The sequence below is a fragment of the Mustela lutreola genome, chromosome 15 (assembly GCF_030435805.1).
Source record: "Mustela lutreola isolate mMusLut2 chromosome 15, mMusLut2.pri, whole genome shotgun sequence".
In the NCBI taxonomy this organism is placed as follows: domain Eukaryota; kingdom Metazoa; phylum Chordata; class Mammalia; order Carnivora; family Mustelidae; genus Mustela; species Mustela lutreola.
This window is the reverse complement of record NC_081304.1, coordinates 6,080,793-6,102,141: the sequence shown is the minus strand read 5'-3', so window position 1 is coordinate 6,102,141 and position 21,349 is coordinate 6,080,793. Positions and strand designations below refer to the sequence as shown.

The 21,349-nt window shown below is 56.5% G+C and overlaps 2 protein-coding genes across 7 annotated transcripts; both read left to right on the top strand.

The window, feature by feature from the left end:
* The first annotated feature begins 66 nt into the window (after positions 1 to 66).
* OTOP2 (otopetrin 2) lies at positions 67 to 9,808 on the top strand. The gene is made up of 8 exons (XM_059149217.1): positions 67 to 248; positions 526 to 702; positions 972 to 1,320; positions 1,915 to 2,051; positions 3,202 to 3,260; positions 3,713 to 3,846; positions 5,832 to 6,709; positions 8,795 to 9,808. Exons 3-8 carry the CDS (start codon positions 1,005 to 1,007, stop codon positions 8,963 to 8,965), a joined length of 1,695 nt encoding a protein of 564 aa, XP_059005200.1. The 5' UTR covers positions 67 to 248; positions 526 to 702; positions 972 to 1,004; the 3' UTR covers positions 8,966 to 9,808.
* A 309-nt stretch (positions 9,809 to 10,117) lies between these two features.
* On the top strand, positions 10,118 to 20,684 carry OTOP3 (otopetrin 3). 6 transcript variants are annotated; one of them, XM_059149215.1, is made up of 8 exons: positions 10,118 to 10,806; positions 11,727 to 11,825; positions 16,244 to 16,660; positions 16,750 to 16,886; positions 17,525 to 17,583; positions 17,857 to 17,975; positions 18,115 to 18,929; positions 20,014 to 20,684. In XM_059149215.1, the coding sequence occupies exons 3-8, from the start codon at positions 16,264 to 16,266 to the stop codon at positions 20,182 to 20,184; spliced, it is 1,698 nt and encodes a 565-aa protein (XP_059005198.1). In that variant the 5' UTR covers positions 10,118 to 10,806; positions 11,727 to 11,825; positions 16,244 to 16,263; the 3' UTR covers positions 20,185 to 20,684. The 6 variants fall into 6 exon arrangements, with proteins under 6 accessions (XP_059005198.1, XP_059005193.1, XP_059005192.1 ...); XM_059149210.1 differs by having other exon boundaries at positions 11,657 to 11,825; XM_059149213.1 differs by lacking the exon at positions 10,118 to 10,806 and adding an exon at positions 10,850 to 11,501.
* The last annotated feature ends 665 nt before the right edge of the window (positions 20,685 to 21,349 follow it).

Genomic DNA, 21,349 nt, shown 5'->3' with positions numbered 1-21,349 from the left:
CCGCAGTCCCGGCTGCCCCTCGCGCGCGCGGGGTTGGCAAGCCGCGGCCCAGGAGGTGGCGCTCGAAGACTGGACGCGGACTCGGCGCGCGGCCGGAGAACTTCTACCCAAGCCCGACTTCGCAGCTTCCAGCGGAGCAGAAGGCTGCGGGGAGGGATAGAGGGAGAAGGAACTTCGGTCTCTGTCAGGGTGTCGGGGAAAGGGGCACTGGGGTCCCGATCTTGGGGCAGCAACAGAGGAGCACGAAGGTATAGGGTGCGCCGGGTCTGGGAGGGTGTCGGGGTGCCCGCGGGCCCCTAGAGAGTCTATCGAGCAGCAGCCCTCGGGGCTCTAGACGGCGGGGACTGCAGGGCGCGAGGGCGCGGTGGGCGCCGGGGGCGGGGTGCCCTCTGGGTGCCGCAGTGCAGGGCTGCGCCCCAGCCTGGCCGCGCCAAGGTGACGGGACGGCGCGGGTGGGGGCGCCCGTTAACGGGTAAATATAAATCTTACCTTATCTTGCTCCCGCTCTCTGTTCCCTAAATTCAGCTCGGAGAAAAGATGGATCATGTGAGCGGGACTGAGAGATTTATGGAGCTGAGCTCCCGCCGCTGTAAATCACCCTGCCCTCCCCGGTATAAAGCGCCCGTCCAGGCCGGTGTGGGAGAGAGGAGACGCTCGCTGCCCCCTGACCCCCAGCTCAGCGCCGTCTCCCGGCCCAGCCAGGTGGGTGGCCGGACAAGACGGTGGACGGACGGGGGAGTGGGGACGTTGGTCGGGGTCCGACGGGGCTGCCGCCGCTTCTCCTTCCCTCCGTCGTCGAGCGAGAGACCCGAGGGGTCGGCTTTTCTCTTCCCTTTCCCCAGCGCTTCCTCCACCACTCGCAACCCCCACCCTCCGGGTGAGGAACTTCTCGGTTCCTAAATCTAGGGATAAGGTGGGGGAAGGAGAGCCCTCAGGGTTGACCTGGGGTCCTGTCCGCTCTTCCTCCACAGTGACCCGTCCAGCCTCCCTCAGTCGCCCCTGCCATGTCCGAGGAGTCGACCCCGGGCCCCAAGGAGAGCCCGCCGGCCCAGCCACGGGCAGGCTCCCGCGAGGTGTGGAAGAAGGGCGGCCGCCTCCTGTCCGTGCTGCTGGCCGTGAACGTGCTGCTGCTCGCCTGCACGCTCATCAGTGGCGGCGCCTTCAACAAGGTGGCGGTGTATGACACCGACGTGTTCGCGCTGCTCACCACCATGATGCTGCTCGCCTCCCTCTGGATCCTCTTCTACCTCCTGCGGACCGTGCGCTGCCCCAACGCCGTCCCCTACCGGGACGCGCACGCCGGCCCCATCTGGCTCCGAGGTGCCAGGGGAGGTGGGGCGGGGGCGGAGGGAGGTAGGGGGGTCAGGAGAGGAGCCAGAGGCTGGGACTCTCAGAGGAACTGTGGAGCGCGCGTCAAGGTAGGGGGCTGAGAAATTCCCAGGGGGCCAGGTGTGGCTGAAGATGAGATAAGCTGTGGCTCAAGGAGAAGAGGAAGGGAAACAGCCTTGGAAGAAGAATGACGTGAGGGATGGAGGGGACTTCTTTGCTCTTCCTAAGACTGAAAAGGGGTGGTCATGGGACAGCCTTAGAGGGAGAGCTGAGGACAGGTGACGTTGCAACTGAAGAGCCCACTGAGGGCCGTTCTGCCCCCAATCCAAGCAGCCCCAAAGAGACAGGGCTTCCATCCATCCATGCATCCACCCACCCACCCACTTAGTCCTGTACTCATTCTCCACCCATCCATTCACTTCCAGTACATCCATTCACCACCCACCGAACTGTCCATTCATCATCCAACTCTCCACCTCTCCGTCCATCCCTCCACCCACCCAGCCATCAGCTGCCCATCTAGTCATTCATCCTCAGGTCTACAAACCACCCTCTCTGACCCCCCACCCCACCCCTCATTCCCAGGTGGGCTGGTGCTGTTTGGGATCTGCACTCTTGTCATGGATGTCTTCAAGACTGGCTACTACTCCAGTTTCTTTGAGTGCCAGTCGGCCATCAAGATCCTGCACCCTCTCACCCAGGCTGTGTTTGTCATCGTCCAGGTGGGTGGGAGCAGTGTTCTCGAGTGTGGTGGAAAGGAACCAACACCTGGCATGAGGTCTGGAGATCTCTACTCTTCTACCCTGAGCAATCAAGTAAGGTGGGGGTAGGACTGTAGAGTGGATCACATGAGTCCATAAATCTGGAAGCACTTGGTAATGAAGTCATATCCAGATGTGAGCTCCTACTTAGGGGCCCTGTGATTTTCATTTCAACCCAAGCAGTGCCGGTATTAACATCTAGGATGTCTGAGCTGGGGTAGCTGCCATATCTCCTCGAACCTGGCTCGTCCTCCCTGGGTGCCTGTAGAGGGCATCCGTCTCAGCCCAGGGTCCTGGGGTGGGCATGGCCGGTTTGGCCTCAGCTACGGCCCATATGTTCTATATCTGTTCAGGAAATAGGGTACACTGTACCTGGGATTTTTCAAACAAGTTCAAGAATATATATTTTTATTTGTTGCACACACAACATCCTGAAAGATCTCCTGATGGAGCTGAGGCAGGACTGGTCTTACATGGGACCAGAACGGATCTCATCCCTGCACCACGACCAGAATACCACATGTAGGGTTCCCTCTCCTGAAACATCAGCCCTGCTGTGCCGATTTCCACAATTCAACACGTTTATGACTTTGGTACTTACACTAGTGTTATAATTTTTCAGTTCATGGGTTTGAGAATACTCAGGTAAAGCGAAAATACAGATGCTCCCACATCAACACATACCATGACAAGGATTTATTGGTAACTAGGGGAGTGTTGCAGGACAACAAAGGATGGGAATGGGGCAGGGGATGTTGCCAAGGGGAGGTGAGAAGCCACCAGAGACTCTCTCTACCTTGGACAAGACCCAGCCTCAGACTGGCCTCGCTCCCAGGAATAAGTAACTAGATGGTCAAACTCTACCTGAAAACAACAGTAACAACAAACAAACACCAAGAGTTTACAGGTAACATTTTGCAAATTCTGAAAGAACACAACTATTTTATACAAATTGTTCCATAGAAAGAGAGAAAGTTCCTTATTCGTTTTGTAAAGCTAAGATAAACTTGGTAGGTTAGTATGGGGGCTCTTGAGGAAGAGGGAACATACTGTTGGGTTTGGACACGGGCACTCCAGAGTCAATGACCTCCCCCACTCTCTCTCAACACAGACTTACTTTCTCTGGGTCTCCTCGAAAGACTGTATTCACGTCCATCTGGATCTGACCCGGTGAGTGCTGGGCCCACAGCTCAACATCGTGCTCACCTGGGGATGAGCTTTCCAACCTGGGGCCCCGGTCCTCTTTCTGCACCCCGGGCGGGGTTTCAGCCAAGGCCCCCTTGCTCTATCAGCCGATTTCACCAGGCTGTGCTGTGTTGTGTGTATGGGTGTGTGCCTACACACTCACACCTGTGTGTTTTGGTGACATGGGTTATACAGTGCACTGTATGTGCTTTCCTCTAGGAGAGGGAGCGGCAGTGGCCTGAGCCCCTGGACATCTCCTGGCCCTCTCCTGGGTGGCATCCTGGCCAGACTAAGTGTTCCTTCCAAACTCAGCCTCTCTGTTCATCCTGCTTTCTTGCTTCCCAACGTCAGCTTCCAGTATAGCTCCCCAGCTTTCCATCTCCCTGGGCAGCCGGGCCAGCCTCTCACTGGCCTCTCTGCTCCCCCTTCCCAAACAGGTGCGGTCTCATGTTCACCCTCACCACAAACCTGGCCATCTGGATGGCAGCTGTGGTGGACGAGTCCGTGCACCAGACCCACTCCTATGATAGTTCCCACAGCAACACCAGCCACCTTCGCCTCGCCCTTGACCGTGAGTATCCATCCCAGATTAAACCCGGTCCAGGGACTTCCAGGCTTTTGGCTGGGTGCTCGACTCCCTTGCCCCCACGAGAGAGGAGAGCCTCCCCCTGCTCCAAGCTCCACCTCTGAAGAAGGGTAGGTGTAGGTGACACCGGAGGGAGGGTGTCAAGGGACATCTTCTCTTTCTGGAGGATGCAGCCTTGGCCCCACTGTTCAGGTCTCCATCCTACCGAAGAACGGATTTGGCTCCAGAATAAAAGGATGAGGGTATCAAAATGGGGGGGGGGAGGCAGAAGAGCTTGATAGTGGACGCATGGGACAGAGTGTGTCAAGGAGGAGGTAGAAATAATAATCACAATGACAACAGTGACACTTTACTGATATGTCAGGTGCTGTGCTAAGTGTCCTAAACACTCTACCGTACTTAACCCTCACAACTTCCCCATGAGATGGGTACTAGGTTTGTTTTGTTTTGTTTTGTTTTGTTTTTAAGAGAAAGAGATAGAGAGCAGGAGGGGGTGGGGAAGGGGGCAGAGGGAGGAAGAGAATCGTAAGCAGACTCTGCACTGAGCCCAGAGCTTGGTGCAGGGCTCAGTCTCACAACCCTGAGATCATGACCTGAGCTAAGATCAAGAGTCAGAGGCTTAACCAACTGAGCCTTGAGATAAGTACTGTTAGTATTTCCATTTTATAGATACAGAAACTAAGGCATAAAATGTTAGATAGAGCTTGAAAATGGGAGAACTAGCGTAGAGATCCATCTTTGCTTTGAACCAATATGATATACTGAGAAAGAATAGGACCCACAGGCCCCCCAGTCCTAATCTCTGGACTTCTGTAGGGCCCCCTGCCCCCACCAACCAGACCAGATGTCTAAATCCATCTGGATTTTGCCTGAAGACACACACACTCCCGGTATGGAAGGGTCCAGGCACAGAAAGCATAGAGCAGAAGACCCCAGCCCAGCGGGGCTGATAAAGGACCACCTTGCACATACAGAGGGTTCCTAAGGATGGTTAAAACCAACCCAGAGGGGGTGCCTGGGTGGCTCAGTTGGTTAAGTGTCAGACTCTTGATTTTGGCTCAGGTCATGATCTCAGGGTCATGAGACTGAGCCCCGCATGGGGCTCTGAGTTGGGTAGGTGTGGAGTCGGCTTAAGATTCTCCCTCACCCTCTCCCTCTGTTCCTCTCCCTGCACACGTGCATACTCGCTCTCTCTCTCTCTTTCTAAAACAAAGCAAAACAAAAAAAATAACCCAGAGAGGTGGCCAACTTAACATGCTGGGGCCCTGGGCTGCCAAGAGGCCTCCTAGGAAGGTAGCTGCCCCGGCGTTAGGAGTCGGGTCGATAACTCTGCCATTACAAGCCACCTTACCTCGGTAAGCCTCAGTTTCTGCCTCGGCAAAACCAGTGGGAATAGTTCTGGGAATCCAAAGCGATGTTTGCCAAGATCCAAGGCATTCTATCGAGCACACTCTGGGCACAGGACAAGATTCCTGTGCGTGTGCTACAAATCAAAATGATGGGAGGTCACGGGAGACACCTGCCCAAAGCAGCTCACACTCTGGGCTGAGTCAGATGCCGGGGAGAGCTGCGAGGAAGACTGAACGCTTGGGGTTCCCAAGAGGGCCACCATCTATCAGGAACAGAACCTCGCCTATCGTGGAGAGCCAGGGGTGATTACTGGTTGGGAAAGATTGGAAATGTCTACCTGCAGGAAGAGAATGGGATGCAGCAGGCAGAATCTGCAGTTCTGATTTTTGTTAATTGAGCACCGACTGTTTACTGATGCGTCCCAGTCTCTGGCGCATAGTAGTTGCTTAGTAAATATTCATGAAATGAATGCACGTGCCGGGCCCTGTGCAGGCATTTCGGGATATGGAGGTGAACAGGGCAGATGGTGATCCCCCAGGGACGAAGGTCACCGTGGAGAGGAGCAGCGCTGCCCCAGGAAGGCGGGAGGGCGGTCCAGCTCTGTGCCTCTCTCCCCACAGCAGAGCGTGCAGGCAGCTCGGTGGGAGGAGACTGTTCCTGCAACACGGCCATCTGCCAGATCTTCCAGCAGGGCTACTTCTACCTGTATCCCTTCAACATTGAGTACAGCCTGTTTGCGTCCACCATGCTGTACGTCATGTGGAAGAATGTAGGCAGGCTGCTGGCCTCCTCCACCCACGGCCACGGCCACACCCCTTCCCGGGTCAGCCTCTTCCGGGAGACCCTTTTCGCTGGCCCGATCCTGGGCCTGATGCTCTTCGTGGTGGGGCTGGCCGTCTTCATCATCTACGAGGTCCAAGTGAGTGCGGAGGGGGGCCGCCTCCAGCAGGCCCTGGTCATCTACTACAGCTTCAACATCATCTGTCTGGGGCTCATGACCTTGGTCAGCCTGAGTGGCTCGGTCATCTACCGCTTTGATCGCCGGGCCATGGATCACCATAAGAACCCCACTCGGACCCTGGATGTGGCATTGCTGATGGGCGCGGCCCTGGGCCAGTACGCGATCTCCTACTACTCTATCGTAGCCGTGGTGGTGGGCACACCCAGGGACCTGCTGGGGGCGCTCAACCTAGCCCATGCTCTACTCATGATTGCCCAGCACACCTTCCAGAATGTGTTCATCATCGAAAGCCTCCACCGGGGACCGCCCGGGGCTGAGCCCCATGATACCACCCCCAAGGAACCCTGCCATGGTCTTACCTTTGCCAACCTGGATGCCCTCCACACCTTGCCTGGCTGCCCACCCACTCCTAGGCTGGTCGGCACCAACCCAGTGGGCCCTCATGAAGCAGTGGCCATCATCTTGGCCCCCAGGGGCCACTGGAGACGCCGGTGCCTGAAGGACATTTCTCTGTTTCTCCTGCTCTGCAATGTCATCGTGAGTAACTGGCGGTCGTGGGGCAGGGGGAGATGGGAAGGGGCTGGGGGGGAAGAGAAGGCCAAGGAAGGGTTCTCTTTCAGGCTCATTCACGTGCCTTTTTCTGTCTTGCCCCCAGCCCACTAGAGAAGCCTACAGCTAGGAGAGAAGCAGGTTCGGAGAGGGTCAGATGAAGTCCCTGGGCAAACAGCATCCCAGGGCACAGAGAGAGAATGAAATCCCAGCCTTCTGGCTTCTAGGTTGCAGATGGAAGTGGAGGGGTCCCAGGGAATGCTGACATGGGGGCTGGGCGGAAGTGAGAGGGAGCTGTGAAGTGATGTAGAGGGAGGGTGCCCTCACCCCTAGGTGGAAGGTGTGACTGCTCCTGGGAACTTGTGACCAGCCCACTTCTCAGAATAATTGGAGCAGCAGCAGGAAGTAGCAGAGACCAGCCTAAGTGTGAGCGCTCTCTTGGAGGGCTGCAGAGGGCTGGCCTGGAAAGGGGGCATTCGCGACAGCGGCCCCTCCCGGCTAATTCAGCAGAACCGCTTCCTAAGAGAAACCCAGTGTGTTAGGAACAGACTTCACCCCAGGGCAGAAACACCCCCCATGAAGACACACACCCCAGTAAAAGAATACCCCTCCTGCGGCTACAGCCCAATAGAGAAACAGTCCAGTGTGGATAAAGTCCTCAGGGGAGAAATTTCTAATATGCAAACATGTACCCATGTTTGTGAGTACATCCCAAATAAAGAGCAGCTCTACTGAAGTTTCATTCAGTATAAAAATGGCCCTTTCAGCTACAATGTCCAACAGAAAAATCCCCAATATACAAACAAACACCCCCCCCTTTTTTTAGAGATTTTATTTATTTATTTGACAGACAGAGATCACAAGTAGGTAGAGAGGCAGGCAGAGAGAGAGGGGAAGGTAAGCAGGCTCCCCACTGAGCAGAGAGCCCGATGTGGAGCTCTATCTCAGGACCCCAGGATCATGACCTGAGCCGAAGGCAGAGGCTTTAACCTACTGAGCCACCCAGGCTCCCCCAAACAAACACCCTTAATGTGGGTCAAAGAGCATGTCTGCAGAGGGATTCCAGCCAGGGTATAAACTACACAAATGACCCTGACCTGGGTGCATGTTTAGTGTGTTCCCACTGCGAATATTGCCCAGCCTGCAGGTAATCGGTTTTAAAAAGAAAAAAAAAAAAAATTAAAAAGGTGATCACCAGTCTCTGACCCTCCAGTAGAAGCAGTAAAGCTCAAAACCTCCTTAAATCTTGGGCCAGCCTGGGAGCCAACCCCGGCCCCCCACCCAGCTCCCCCCATCTCCCCACCCCCGCCTGGCCCCGCCCTCTCCAGCAGGCTGGGAGCCACTTTCTGGATGTTTTGCTCAGGGTATCTGCTACGGGGTCAATCTAGGAGCATCATCTCCGACTCCATTTCAGAGGACAGAAACAGTCCCCGAAAGGAGCCGCACCTGTTCAAGGACCGTCAGCTGGGGTTGGGGAGCGTGGGGCTGCCCTAGAAGCCATTGTTGCTTGCCTCATACCCCACACCTGGACCGTCTGAGCTCCAGCGAAAGATGAAGCAGGCTTCCTTCGTTAACCTCCTCCCAGACCTGGGAAAGTTGCGGAGCTGCAGAACGGAGCTTATGGAGGGTGGGGGTGGAGTTCACTTCCGGCAGGACCCTGACACCCCTGCCCTGGGCCGGTCTGATTCTCCCACCGCCCTGCACACATCTGTCCAGGAGCGAGTCGCTGATTTGGGCATCTGTGCCCAATTCTCACATCATCTATCTTCTCCTCCTCCCCATCTGACAAATGAGCCACTAATAACAGGGTAGAGAAGGGATCACAGAGGGAGCCCCAAGCCTGGCTGGGGGTGGACAAGTTCAGTTGGGCCCATTTTCTGAGCTCCTTAGTGAGTGCCAAACCCTGCCCAAGATCCTGAGGTTCCCCATTCACCAGCCCCCAGCCCTTGCTGTCCAACAAACTAGACGGCTGGGACCCCCATCCTGTCACCCCCTCCCCCAGCTAAGTCCACAGCAATGACCTGTAAGTGGCCGGTCCAGGCCAGGTCCTGACGCCCCCCTCTCTCACCACAGCTGTGGATCATGCCTGCCTTCGGAGCCCGCCCTCACTTCAGCAACACCGTGGAGGTCGACTTCTATGGCTACTCCCTTTGGGCGGCCATCGTCAACATCTGTCTGCCCTTCGGCATCTTCTACCGTATGCACGCTGTCTCCAGCCTGCTGGAGGTCTACGTGTTATCCTGAAGCCCCTGAGAGACACGTAGGGGTGGGGCTCAGTTCATGTGCCCACTCAGAGACACCCCCCGCCCCACAGGAAAGAACCCCAGGCTGGCAGTCACTGTGCCACATTACCACCCCAGCCCCCTTACCCCCCCAACCCTGCCCCAGGGGACCCAGGGTAGAATTTGCACCAAAGTTATTTTTCCAGGATGAGTTTTTACATCACAATCAGACATACCCACCCACCCCAGCAGATTCTGCAGCATGGAGTGGGTGGGGAGGAGAGATCTCTCCCTAGAGCAGCCAGGACCAGGCAAGATCAGCAAGTGTCTGCGGTTCTGGCCCCACCCCTGATGCCAGCCACGTGGCTTGGCCAGGACTGCAGTCTGGAGCTGGAACCGCCTCCAGCTCGCCCCCTGCCCCCCACTTCTTGTTTCAGCCTCCCCGTCTGAGACAATTGCAGGAGAGGATCTTGGGGCTCAGAGCTGGAAGGAACCCTGGAGATTTTTAGGTCTCAAGCTTTTCAGTGAGGCAAATCGGAGTTACAGGTGGTTACAGACTAGTAAGTACCTGGGTGGCTGGGAGGGGCTGGACAGAGTACGCAGGCGGCCATCTTCCTCTTCCCCTGATCCTCAAAGGCCAGATACATTTGTTTATGTGTTCCATGAAGCAGGAAAGCTTAGGAAAGACTGACCTAGCCCAACTAGGTCACGTTACCTCTCTTTTTACAAAGGAAACTGAGGCCCAGAGAGGTAAAGTGACTTGCCCAAGGTCACAGAGCTAAAGAGAGCCAGAGCCTTTCTACTAAGAATAATTTTCAAACAGCAGAACTTCTTTTTCTTTAAATAAAATATTTCAGGAACCCAAGTTTGTAACACAAATAGAGCTGTTCTAGTTGAAGAGGTGTTGGGGGGCACAGAACCTCACTACATGGGGCTTCCTCTTACCTACCACCCCCACTCCCTGGGGGGCCCCGAGGCAAAGACCTGGGGCTTCTAATCCAGGAAAGGCACGAGATGAACTTAGCAGGGAGAGAACCTGAGAAGGCCAGGCAGAGACTGAAGAGGAGACTTGCCAACTAGAAGAGGAGGAAGAATTGGTGCCCAGCCACAGTCAGGTGAAGGGAAGCAGGCCAGAGTGGGGATTGGGATGGGGGCGGGGAAGATGGGAGCAGCGGCACCTCGAGCACTGGGGACTTGAGAGGACGAACGCACCTGGACCCGGCCTGCAGAATGAGGTGGGCAGGTCTCAGAGGCTGCGGGAAGAGTGAGGAGGGCCAGAGGGGGCGACTTCCCTCCCCCACCCGCCTCCTGGCTCGTCAGAATGAGGTTATTTTCCGCCCCAAGTTCACGTTCGATTTAGGGAGAGAGAGTGGATTGCTGCGAGACCGCACCCCTCCCGAGTACTGGGTGGGGTAGAAAAAAAGACGACGCCAGACCTGGGGGAAGAGGGGCTCGGGCTGCTCCCTGCTTGGCCACCAAAGGAAAGTGCGGCCGGAACCCCTTTGCTGCGGTTTAAGGACGTTGCACCCCACCCCACCCGGGAGGCGGGCGGTCGCAGGTCCTCTGACCCTGACGCCGCGAGCCTGCCCCGCCTCCTGCCCCGCCCTCCCGTCTAGCCGCCTCGCTATTGGCTGCACGGTCCGGGCTGGAGCCCCTGGCGGGGTAATTAACGAAGGATTAATGAGATCCCCTAAGTCAACAGAAAAATCGATGGGGCAAGGAGCCCGAGCAGCGGCTGCGCAGTCCCGCGAGGGGAGGGCGTCGGGGGTATCGGTGCGGGCGCGGGGGCCTCACCAGGACTGAAGATCCGCGCTGTGCTCGCAGTCGGTGGTCAGCCGGCCGCGATGCCCGGCCAGGCCTCAGGTAAGGCTCCCGGCGGCCCGGCTAGGCACAGGGAGCGCCCTTGGACTGCTGGCGGGACATTCCCGGGGAGCCCACCTTGGCAGTGACACCTATTCCGCCCCCAGTACCAGGTTCAAAGACTAGGGGCTACAGGGATAGGAGAGGGAGGGCGGGATGAGTGGGCGGAGACCAACCCCTGGCGACCACGGAACCCGCCCTTCTCTGCCCCCTACCCCAACTCTAGCTCCGCGCCCCATCTCCTTTCCGCGGATGGGGCGCACACAAAAGTCAGCAGGGCGCGCCCCACCCCAGCGGGTCTGCGCGCGCACAGCCAAAGGTGGGTGCCGAGGCCAGAAAGAAGCAAAAACCGGGACGGCTGGGTAAAGGGGTGTGGAGTTGGGACTGCCTGGACGCCCAGTCTGAGGCATATGCGTAGCGGCTGCCCCAGGCCCCGCAGTCCCTCGAGTGGCTCGTAGAGAAAGACCCAAGCTCCCAGTCCGCGCTCAGCCTCCTCCTCCGGAGCTGGCCCTGCCTCCTAGCCAGGCGCCGCGCCCCGACGGCTGCGCCGCTTTCATCACCTGTCTCTAATCAAGACCCACAAACCAGTTTGGTGTTCCGGCCCTCCCTTGGACTGGCGTCGCGCCGAGGGAAGTGCCAGAGGGCGGCGGATTCCTCCTTGTCAGTCCTGGGTGCCCTCCCGCTCTTCCCCGAGACCCGTACGTGCCCTACCCTGACACACTCCCCGCCGCGGACGGAATTCGCCCCTTTCAGGACTCCCTCTAGCGACTGTCGGAGGGTTGGATTGGGGGAGGGGACAGGGAAGATAGGGCGAGGACCCTGGAGAGAGAGGACCCGTCATCTTGTTCTCCAGTGTCCCCTCTAGGCCTGCAGTCCAAGTAAAAACCGCCCCTAAAATTCACCAGTAATCCCGACCCTACCAGCGTCTCCAGGACCTCAGCAAAACTGGAAGGAAATGTATAAGAGGCTCTAAGTGCATTTACATGCATTAAAACACTTAATTTTGAGAAAACCCCTATGAGGTAAGTATTATGTCTTAAGTCCCTCGTTTATTCATTCAAGAAATCTTTACTGAGCAACTTCTATGTACCAGATACTATTCCATAGTTGTACATCCATTTTATATATGGGGAAACTGAGGTACGGAGAGTCTAAGTAGTTTATCCACGATCACAGAGGTAGTAAGCGACAGAATCTGGACTCTTTTTTTAAAAAGACGACTTATTTATTTATTTGATAGAGAAAGCAGAAAGAGAGCCCACGAGTGAGGGGAGGGGGGAGTCAAGGGGCAGAGAGAGATGGAGAAGCAGACTCCCTGCCAAGAAGGCAGCCCAACCTGAGGCTAGATCCCACGATCCTGTGCTAGTTACCGGAGCCAAAAGCAGATGTTTAACTGGCTGAGCCACTCAGGAGCCCCCCGAGACTGGGCTCCTAATCATTAGGCGATACTGCCCTGGGAAGACGAGAGAGATTCTGGGGAAGGCTGAAAACGAGCAGTCAGAGTTGGGAGAAACGGGGCAGGGAGGTGTCCTTAGGAGCCTTACGCTTGCTCAATTTAGGCGGGGGAGCCTGGGAGGAAAGATGAAGATCATCTCTAAAGTCTCCCGGGCTGGGCAGGGATGGAAAGCACAGAACGAGAAGGGTCTCTGTCCATGTCTTGGGTGCTGAAATCTCCCCCAGAATATGGCAGAGTCTGTCAGCGAGAGCGTCTTGCCTGTGCTAGGTTTGGAGGGTTCAAGTTAAGCAGGACCTGGTTTCTACCCGGAGGAGCTCCTGGCCTTGAGGGGAGCCAGCCATACTCACAGCCCCTCCCCAGACAGTGCACACCCACTCTCAGCAGATGCTTGAGCAGGGAGAGAATGCTTCCCGGGAGAGGTACTTAAGGTAGGTGATGAGGATGGGCGAGAGCCATTGGTGGAGGGTGGCAGACAAGGCAGAGGAACAGCAGGCTCCAGGAGTGAATCAGGAAGGCACAAGAAGTGTGGAGCCCTGAAGCCCTCTGGCTGGGGCTGAATTAATATGGGGGCCGGTTCTCAAGTGTGACAGAGAGTTTGGACAGGGAGGGGGAAACTGTAGCAAAGATGACAGAGACACCTGGGAAAGGGGGACAAAATCACCTGTAGAAACTTAAAGAAAGGGCCGAGTGTTCTTATTCTATTTGCCATTAGAGAACCAAAGAAGGTATAAATATTGAGCAAGTTCATGTGGGAGTGTGGGGGCTAGAGAGGCTGTATTTTAAAGACAGATGTGGTGAGGGTCTTTTGGTGGTTACAGAGAGGAGAAGGCTAATGCTTCTGAAGCTCAGAGTCCATAGGCAAAGACAGAGCAAAACACAGTGAGTTAAAAGGAGCGAGCATGATAAGTGACGTTGCAGCCACAAGTTTGGGGTGCAGTGGGGGTTCCTAGTGCAGCCTCGGCATGGGGTTCAGGGAAGGCCGCTTAGAGGAGGTGGGATTCTACTCTAAGTTGCAGTCAGCCAGAGGGCAAGGGGGCGGGCATCATGGGCAAAGGGTGGAGTGAGCGTGGACAGGGAGGTGAGCCAAAGCCAGCACATTGTGGGAGCTGCAGCAAGATGACACAGCCCACAGCAGGGAGTGGGGTCCGAGGACAGTGCTAGAGAGGTAAGTCAAGGCAAGACCAGGAAGCAACCAACAGAAGCTAGCCTCCAAGCCCAGACAAAACATGCACTGCCTGGTGTCCTTATGAAAGGCTGTACAGGCCATGCAAGGTAGTTTGGACTTTATCCTGAGGGCAGTTGTTTGCCTTTTAAAAAATTTATTATTTTAACCCAAGTATAATTAACATACAGTCCCCTATAGTCCCTTATAGTGATTCAACAACTCTATACATTCGTCAGTGCTCAGCACGGTAAGTGTGCTCTTAATTCCCATCACCTACTTAACCCACCCACCTCCCCTCCATAACCACCAGTTTGCTCTCTAAGAGTCTGATTTCTCATGTCTCCTGTTTTCTCTTTGTTCATTTGTTTTGTTTCTTAAATTTCATATATGAGTGAATTCTTGCGGTATTTGTCTTTCTCTGCGTGACTTATTGGAATAAGTCACAGCAATTGGTTGCCTTTGTTGGGCTTGAAGTAGGGGAGAGGCACAGTGGATAAGGAGACCCAGTCCAGGAGAGAGAGGAGGGGGCCCTGGACTAGGGTAGAGGTTGAGGTCAAGAAAAATCTAAGGGAGGGACACCTGGGTGACTCAGTCATTATTAAGTGTCTGCCTTTGGCTCAGGTCACAATCCCAGGGATCGTGGGATCCAACCCCATTGGGCTCCGTGCTCAGCGGGAAGCCTGCTTATTCCTTTCCCACTCCCTCTACTTGTGTTCCCTCTCTCACTCTCTAATAAATAAATAAAATCTTAAAAAGAAAAGAAAAGAAAAGAAAAATCCAAGGGAGACTTGTGGGCTAGAATGAACAGGTTTGGACCTTAGAGGTGGAGGGGCAAGGGGAGAGGTAAGGAGGGTGCCCAGCTACTCTAGGAAAGGTGGGGACAAAGACGCCACTCGCTGAGATAGTGTAGGCCTCCTATAGCCTGGAGGATAGGGACAGAGAGCACTTGGATCCATGGGCCCAGAGCACCAAGGGCAGTGGCAGCCCCCAAGGAAAGCACCAGAGGTGGCTGGGGATATTGAGAGAGCCTCCCAGTTCAGCTGAGGAGAAGCCTCCCACAAGGACAGCACCCAGGACATCCCCACTCTCTAGTGTGGCTTCAGTCCCACAAGGAATGGGCACCTGAAGGGCCCACAGGGGAGGGTGCTGGGCTCCAGGCTGGGGCCCTGAACTGCAGGAATGCTGCGACCTGATATTTGGGTTCAAGAAAGGCCTGGCAAAGAGTTGGCCTGAGTGGAAGCATGAGGAAGGTGAGGAAGTAGCAGGAGACATCCAGGGAAAGAGAAGAGTCAAGAGTGGTGTTCCCCATGTTGTGCTGAGCATTCGTAGGTTGTCTGGGAGTCAGGGTGGGGGGGATGGTGCATACAGAAGTCAATTCTGTCCAAGTCTGGGGCATAGCATGCATGCTGTTTCCAAGTCCCTTGTTCATGGCAGACATTGCAAATCTGTCCCAGAACTTTTCCCCCTAAACCTTAATGTGCTTTAAAATTAATTTTAATTAGATGAATAACGTGCTTTTAAAAACTAGAACGTTAAACCGTCCCCAAACCTAATACCCTCCTCCCTTTCCCAGAAGAAATTCCTATTGTCAATCTGGTGGGTGTCTTCTAGACCTTTTTTTTTTTTTTAATATTTTATTTATTTATTTGACAGACAGAGATCACAAATAGGCAGAGAGGCGGGCAGGGGTGGGGGGAAGCAGGCTCCCCGCCAAGCAGGGAGCCTGATGTGGGGCTCAATCCCAGGACCCTGAGATCATGACCTGAGCCGAAGGCAGAGGCTTTAACCCACTGAGCCACCCTGGTGCCCCTTTCTAGACCTTTTAAAAGGAGTAATTTTAGGGCACCTGGGTGGCTCAGTGGGTTTAAGCCTCTGCCTTCGGCTTAGGTCATGATCTCCGGGTCCTGGGATCAAGTTCCGCGTCTGACTCTCTGCTCCGTGGGCAGCCTGTTCCTCCTCTCTCTCTCTCTGCCTGCCTCTCTGCCGACTTGTGATCTCTCTCTGTCAAATAAATAAAATCTTAAAAAAAAAACTTAAAAAAAATAAATAAAAGGAGTAATTTTATCTATACCCATATGTAACCATAATAGGGTATCAAATGACAGCCACACTCAGCCTCAGGATCCTTCTCAACACAGCATGCTAGGCAACCACTACCCAACTAACCAGAGTCAGAACAAGAGAGGACACCTACTTGCGCTCCCTGCCTTCAGAAGGATTGGGGCGCCTGGGTGGCTCAGAGCCTTCAGCTCAGGTCATGATCCTGGAGTCTCAGGATGGAGTCCCGCATCCGGCTCCCTGCTCAGCGGGGAGTCTGCTTCTCCTTCAGACACTCCCCGCCCTCATGCTCTCTCTTTCAAATAAATAAATAAAATCTCCCAAATATTTTAAAAAAAGAAGGGAGATTCCTCCCAGACGTCAGCGGAACACAAGCTGCCTTCTCGTGACGCAAAGTCACAACCCTGGAAAATGGCCAGTTTCCAGACATGATGCCGACGTCCCCGTGGCTCCCATAACAGACGTTATTTTCCATCTCAAGATCGGGCACGGAGGCAGAGAGTGGGACAGCCCTGCAGGGCGTTGGGAGAGAGGTGTTCCTCAAGCCAATCAAAATAACCCCCATGTTTCTTTAGAGCACAAAGAATTTCCAGATGCCCGGGTCTGTTTGAACCTCCTCGGGTCCTGTAAAGTAAACAGGGCAGCTGCTGTCCGTTTCCCTGTCCGACCAGGGAGGTTGCGTATCTTGCCCTAGGTCACACAGCAGTCCCCTCCATGAAGCCAGGACAGCCTGGCAGCCCACCAGGACCCTTTCTCCCCAGCCACTTCTCAGGCTCCATCCATGGCCTCCCCAGAAGCACAGGAGACCGGACCAGCCCCGGCTGAGGGGAGCCAAGTGGACGCGGGGGCTGAGAAAACCGGAGCTCCCGCCTCGCCCCACCAGCAGTCCTGGCTGGTGCGGCATTTCTCGCTGCTGCTGCGGAGGGACAGGCAGGCCCAGAAGGCGGGGCAGCTCTTCTCAGGGCTCCTGGCCCTCAATGTGGTGTTCCTGGGTGGAGCCTTCATCTGCAGTATGATCTTCAACAACGTGGCCATCACGCTGGGTGATGTGTGGATCCTGCTGGCCGCGCTGAAGGCCCTGTCCCTCCTCTGGCTCCTCTACTTTGCCGCCCGGACAACCCGCCACCCGCGCGCCGTGCTCTACCATGACCCTCACGCGGGACCCATCTGGGTGCGGGGTGAGTGTGGGGCCACTGGGTGGGTGGGGAGGGGTGGGGTGGGAGAGCCAGGTCTCGGGGAGATTTCAACAGCCCCCTGGCCCGGCCAGGCTCCCTGGTGCTCTTTGGCAGCTGTAGCATCTGCCTCAACATCTTCCGGGTGGGCTACGACGTGAGCCACATCCATTGCAAGTCGCAGCTGGAGCTCATCTTCCCTGTCATCGAGATGATCTTCATCGGCGTCCAGGTGACATTCCGCTCCCGTCCCCGCACCTCGTGCCCACAGGCCCCACCTGTGCCTAGAAATCGCTACACAGGCAAATATATACATGGCCCGGGGGTTGGGGTACACACATACCACAGCCCCCCATGAATGTCTGCCTCCACGTACCCACAACCACGCACACCTACGTGTACCTGCACACCCAACGTGTCACTGAAATGCAGACCCCTACAAATACACCTGCCCGTGCATATTTGCATATAATGAAATCTACACCCCCCACACCCCCAACCAGGTACACAGAGCTACTCTTAGCGAGGGGTACTTATTAGTACTACTCGCGCTCCTGAGTCCCTGTCCCGGGCCGGCCATTGTGCTAGGCATTGCTTTGCATCATCCTTTCCATCTCCCCAGTGAGTAGGCATTCCCTGGAGAGGTAGGCATTTTATGTAGCCTCATTTTAGAGCTAAGGAGACCAAGGTTCTGAAATACTTTGCCGCTGGCCCAAGATGACACAGCAAGGAAATAGCAGAGCCAGGATTCCAATCCAGACTTCCTCACTGTCACTTCCATTGTAAATACACACAAGGAATTGGGACACGTGCCCCACAGTCCCACCACCACTACCACCAGCTCTGGGCTCAAGGCCCCATCTCTTTCAGACCTGGGTGCTTTGGAAACACTGTAAGGACTGTGTTCAGGTCCAGACCAATTTCACTAGGTAAGATGGGATCCTTTCTCTCCCTCCAATCCTGGGTTCCCCCAGCCCCCTGCTAGCACCTTCTCCTACAACGTCCTTGGACATGGTGTCCCTGGGGCCGTGGGTTAGTCATAGGGGTCCCAAGCGACTCCTAGGGTTGCCTCCCCTGTAGTCCTTATGTCAAATGGGATCTGGCTTTGGGAAAGAGAGGTCACCCCAAAGGCAGTGGTGATGAGGGCGGGGCACCTGGGGAGCTGGCCAGGCTGTGTGGCCAGAGTGTGGCACCTCCTCCAGGTGTGGCCTAATGCTGACCCTGGCCACAGACCTGCTGCTGTGGGTTCTGGCTGTCACCAACGACTCTATGCACCGTGAGATCGAGGCTGAGCTCAACGCCCTCATGGAAAACTTCTTTGGTACGGAGGAGATGTGATTCCCAGCCTCAAACGCAAACACACACACACACACGCTACACTCCCTCCCGGTGCAGCTGGTTTCCTTGGAGCAAGGCCCATCAGAGTAATTGTCATACCTTCGCACCCTGCCCCCTCCCAGGCAACGACACCAGCACCTGCCTCTGTCTCAATGCCACCGTGTGTGAGGTCTTCCAGAAGGGCTACCTGATGCTCTACCCCTTCAGCACCGAGTACTGCCTCATCTGCTGCGCTGTGCTCTTTGTCATGTGGAAGAACGTCGGCCGCCGCCTGGCGCCCCACACAGGCGCTCACCCCGGCACCCCTCCCTTCCGCCTGCGCGGGGTCATCTTTGGGCCGCTGCTGGGCCTGCTGGCCCTGGTGGCGGGCGTGTGCGTCTTCGTGCTCTTCCAGATCGAAGCCAGTGGCCCCGCCATTGCGCGCCAGTACTTCACCCTCTACTATGCCTTCTACATAGCCGTGCTGCCCGCCATGAGCCTGGCATGCCTGGCGGGCACGGCCATCCACGGGCTGGAGGAGCGCGAACTGGACACGCTCAAGAACCCCACCCGCAGCCTGGACGTGGTGCTGCTCATGGGCGCGGCGCTGGGCCAGATGGGCATCGCCTACTTTTCCATCGTGGCCATCGTGGCCACTCGCCCCCATGAGCTGCTCAACCGCCTCATCCTGGCCTACTCGCTGCTGCTTATTCTGCAGCACATCGCGCAGAACCTCTTCATCATCGAGGGCCTGCACCGGCGCCCGCTCTGGGAGACGGCATCCGAGGACCCGGCAGGGAAGCGAGAGGCTGAGCCTCCCCGCCGGGGGTCCCTGCTAGAGCTGGGCCAGGACCTGCGGCGGGCCTCGCTGGCCTACATCCACTCCTACAGCCACCTCAACTGGAAGCGGCGGGCGCTCAAGGAGATCTCGCTCTTCCTCATCCTCTGCAACATCACAGTGAGTGGGAAGGGGCTGGGGGCGGGGCTGGGGGCGGGGCGTGCCGCGTGGGGACGAAGCTGGCCGGGGGCATTCCAGGGCTCGTTGACTATGGCAAGGGCGATTGGCCTGTCCCTTGTATTGTCGAGGACACCTGCCTCTTTCCACCTAGCCCCGTGCTGCTTGAGAGCAGGGTCCCCCCAGCGTCCTGCAAGGTGCCTGGCATGAGTGAACGTGCGAGGCATGACGCTAAGTGCTCTTTACCAAGAAACGTAAGATTTCCATCCTCCGCAAGTTTACTCTCTAGTTGGAGAGACACCTGGGAACCCGCTGAATTTGGTCAACGGAAGAGATCATCAAGTGCCTGGTTTTCTAAAAACTCTCCAGCGGAAGGAGTTAAGGATAAATGCTTGGATAACCGCTGAGGTCCCTTGTCCACCTCTCCATGCTGCGCTGGGCATCTCACTGATGCCACTCGCTAACCCCAAGCAGCAGGCCCCGTTAGGCACCATCCCGGCGCCTGTTTGGCAGATGGGGAAACTGAGGCTTAGGTGGTCCCGGCAATGCCGAGACAACCAGGGTGGTCTGAGGGCATGTCGAACATCACGTCCCAGGTGGGTCGTGCTGGAAACTCTTCAGGTGGTGAAGCCACCGCCACATGCCATAACCTGGCCCGAAAGTGCAGTAGGAGCTCAGAGCAGGAAGTGCAGGCCCGAGGGGCCAAGGAAGGCCTCATGAAGGTTGAGTCTGGGCCTTGAGAAAGGGGCAGGATTTGGACAGAAGCCAAGGTCGGGTGGAGGAAGCAGAGAAAGTTAACACTGGAAGAAGGGGGTTGAGGTCGGGGCACAGGGGAACCCAGCTGGGCTCAGAAGGTGGGGCCATGGCTGGTGGCAGTGTGTGGCCTCATGGGCCCCCTGGAGTTCAGACTGGCAAGTCAGGGAGGTGGCTGTGGTATGGGGTGGGGGGTAGTGTGGGGAAGGCTGGCTTTGAAAGCCCAGGGCTGAGGAGATGTTAGGGTGGGGGCCTGCTTCCCCCCCGCCCCAAGTGGAATGTCCTGGGGCACGGAGAGCCCACTCCCCATCTCACCCCCTCTTCTCCTCCCCAGCTGTGGATGATGCCCGCGTTTGGCATACACCCGGAGTTCGAGAACGGGCTCGAACAAGAATTCTATGGCTATCGGACCTGGTTCACCATCGTCAATTTTGGCCTGCCTCTGGGGGTCTTCTACCGAATGCACTCTGTCGGGGGGCTGGTGGAGGTCTACTTGGAGGCCTGAGGCTGCCCACCGACCAACCCCTGGCAGAACTCCAAAGTGCCAATGTTGGAGAGAAGGTAGCCCAGAGCCTCTGAGAAGGGATACCCAGACCAGACTGGATTCCCCAAAGCCTCCCCCTCCCCAGATCCTCCGTGAGATGGAGGGCACTGTCTGCAGCCCGAGACCAAGGGCAGGACCTGGACCCTGAGCTTCTGATGTCCATGCCTGGGACATGCCTGCCCCTGCTCACTACCACAGTCAGTACAGGCCAGGGTGCTCCGTGGGCAGCCTGAGTCAAGGAGGGGTGTGGCCCCAGCCGGGCTCTGGGGTCGGCCTCCTTCTGTGGGACAGGCACTAGGTCCGAGCTCAGCCCAGGACATCCCAGAAGTTGGCAGCCCCGAAGGCGCCCCTGGCCCTCCTTCCCCATGTACTCTGTCTCCTAATGAGCTCATTAATTAGCTACCAGGCAGGGTTCAACAGCTCTCTCCTGCTGCCATAAACCCTGTTTGTTTGATCGATTACATTCGGGCTTCGTGACATTTGTTCCCGGGGACAGAGCTGCCACTCCAAATATGGTGGAAAGGGACAGTCCTCCTGGTCAGGACTGGAACAGTCTGTTTCTGAGCCAGGAGGGGTTTAAACCAGTCCTTCCCTTGTCTGACTCATGGTAGGAGGTAAGGAGAGGGGCTGGGGCTCTCACACACCCCCACCTCTCGCTAGCAGGTTTCTCTCTGGCACAGAGCCCCAGGTGACTGAGACTGGCTTACCACAGGGACTGCAGCTTCTGGCTGTCTGGTCCCCGTGCCTGCTGTATCCTCTGGGCCATCGGGTAGAGAGGGCAGGGACTGACAGGCCATGCATCTCCCTGAGTCCAGGGCAAACAGTGGGCTGTGCCCCAGGTGGGGCCCAGGGTGAGGCTCAGGCAGGGCAGCCCAGGCTTTGCATGGGCCCCTCCCCATGAAGCTGAGCACTGGGAAGCACACGGCTGCAGCCCCAGGGACCCTGAGCACTGTTTCCGTGCCTTCCTGGGGCCAGCAGAGCCCCGTGGGGGCCTTCAGAAGGCTGAGAGGCCAGCCTCTCTCCTCTCCTCCATGGGCTCTTTCTCTGGGTGGCCATAGCCCCGGGGGCCACGTGCTGGGTAAGAGAGAACAATCCTCCATTTTTCCACCCAAGAAAATGACAAATG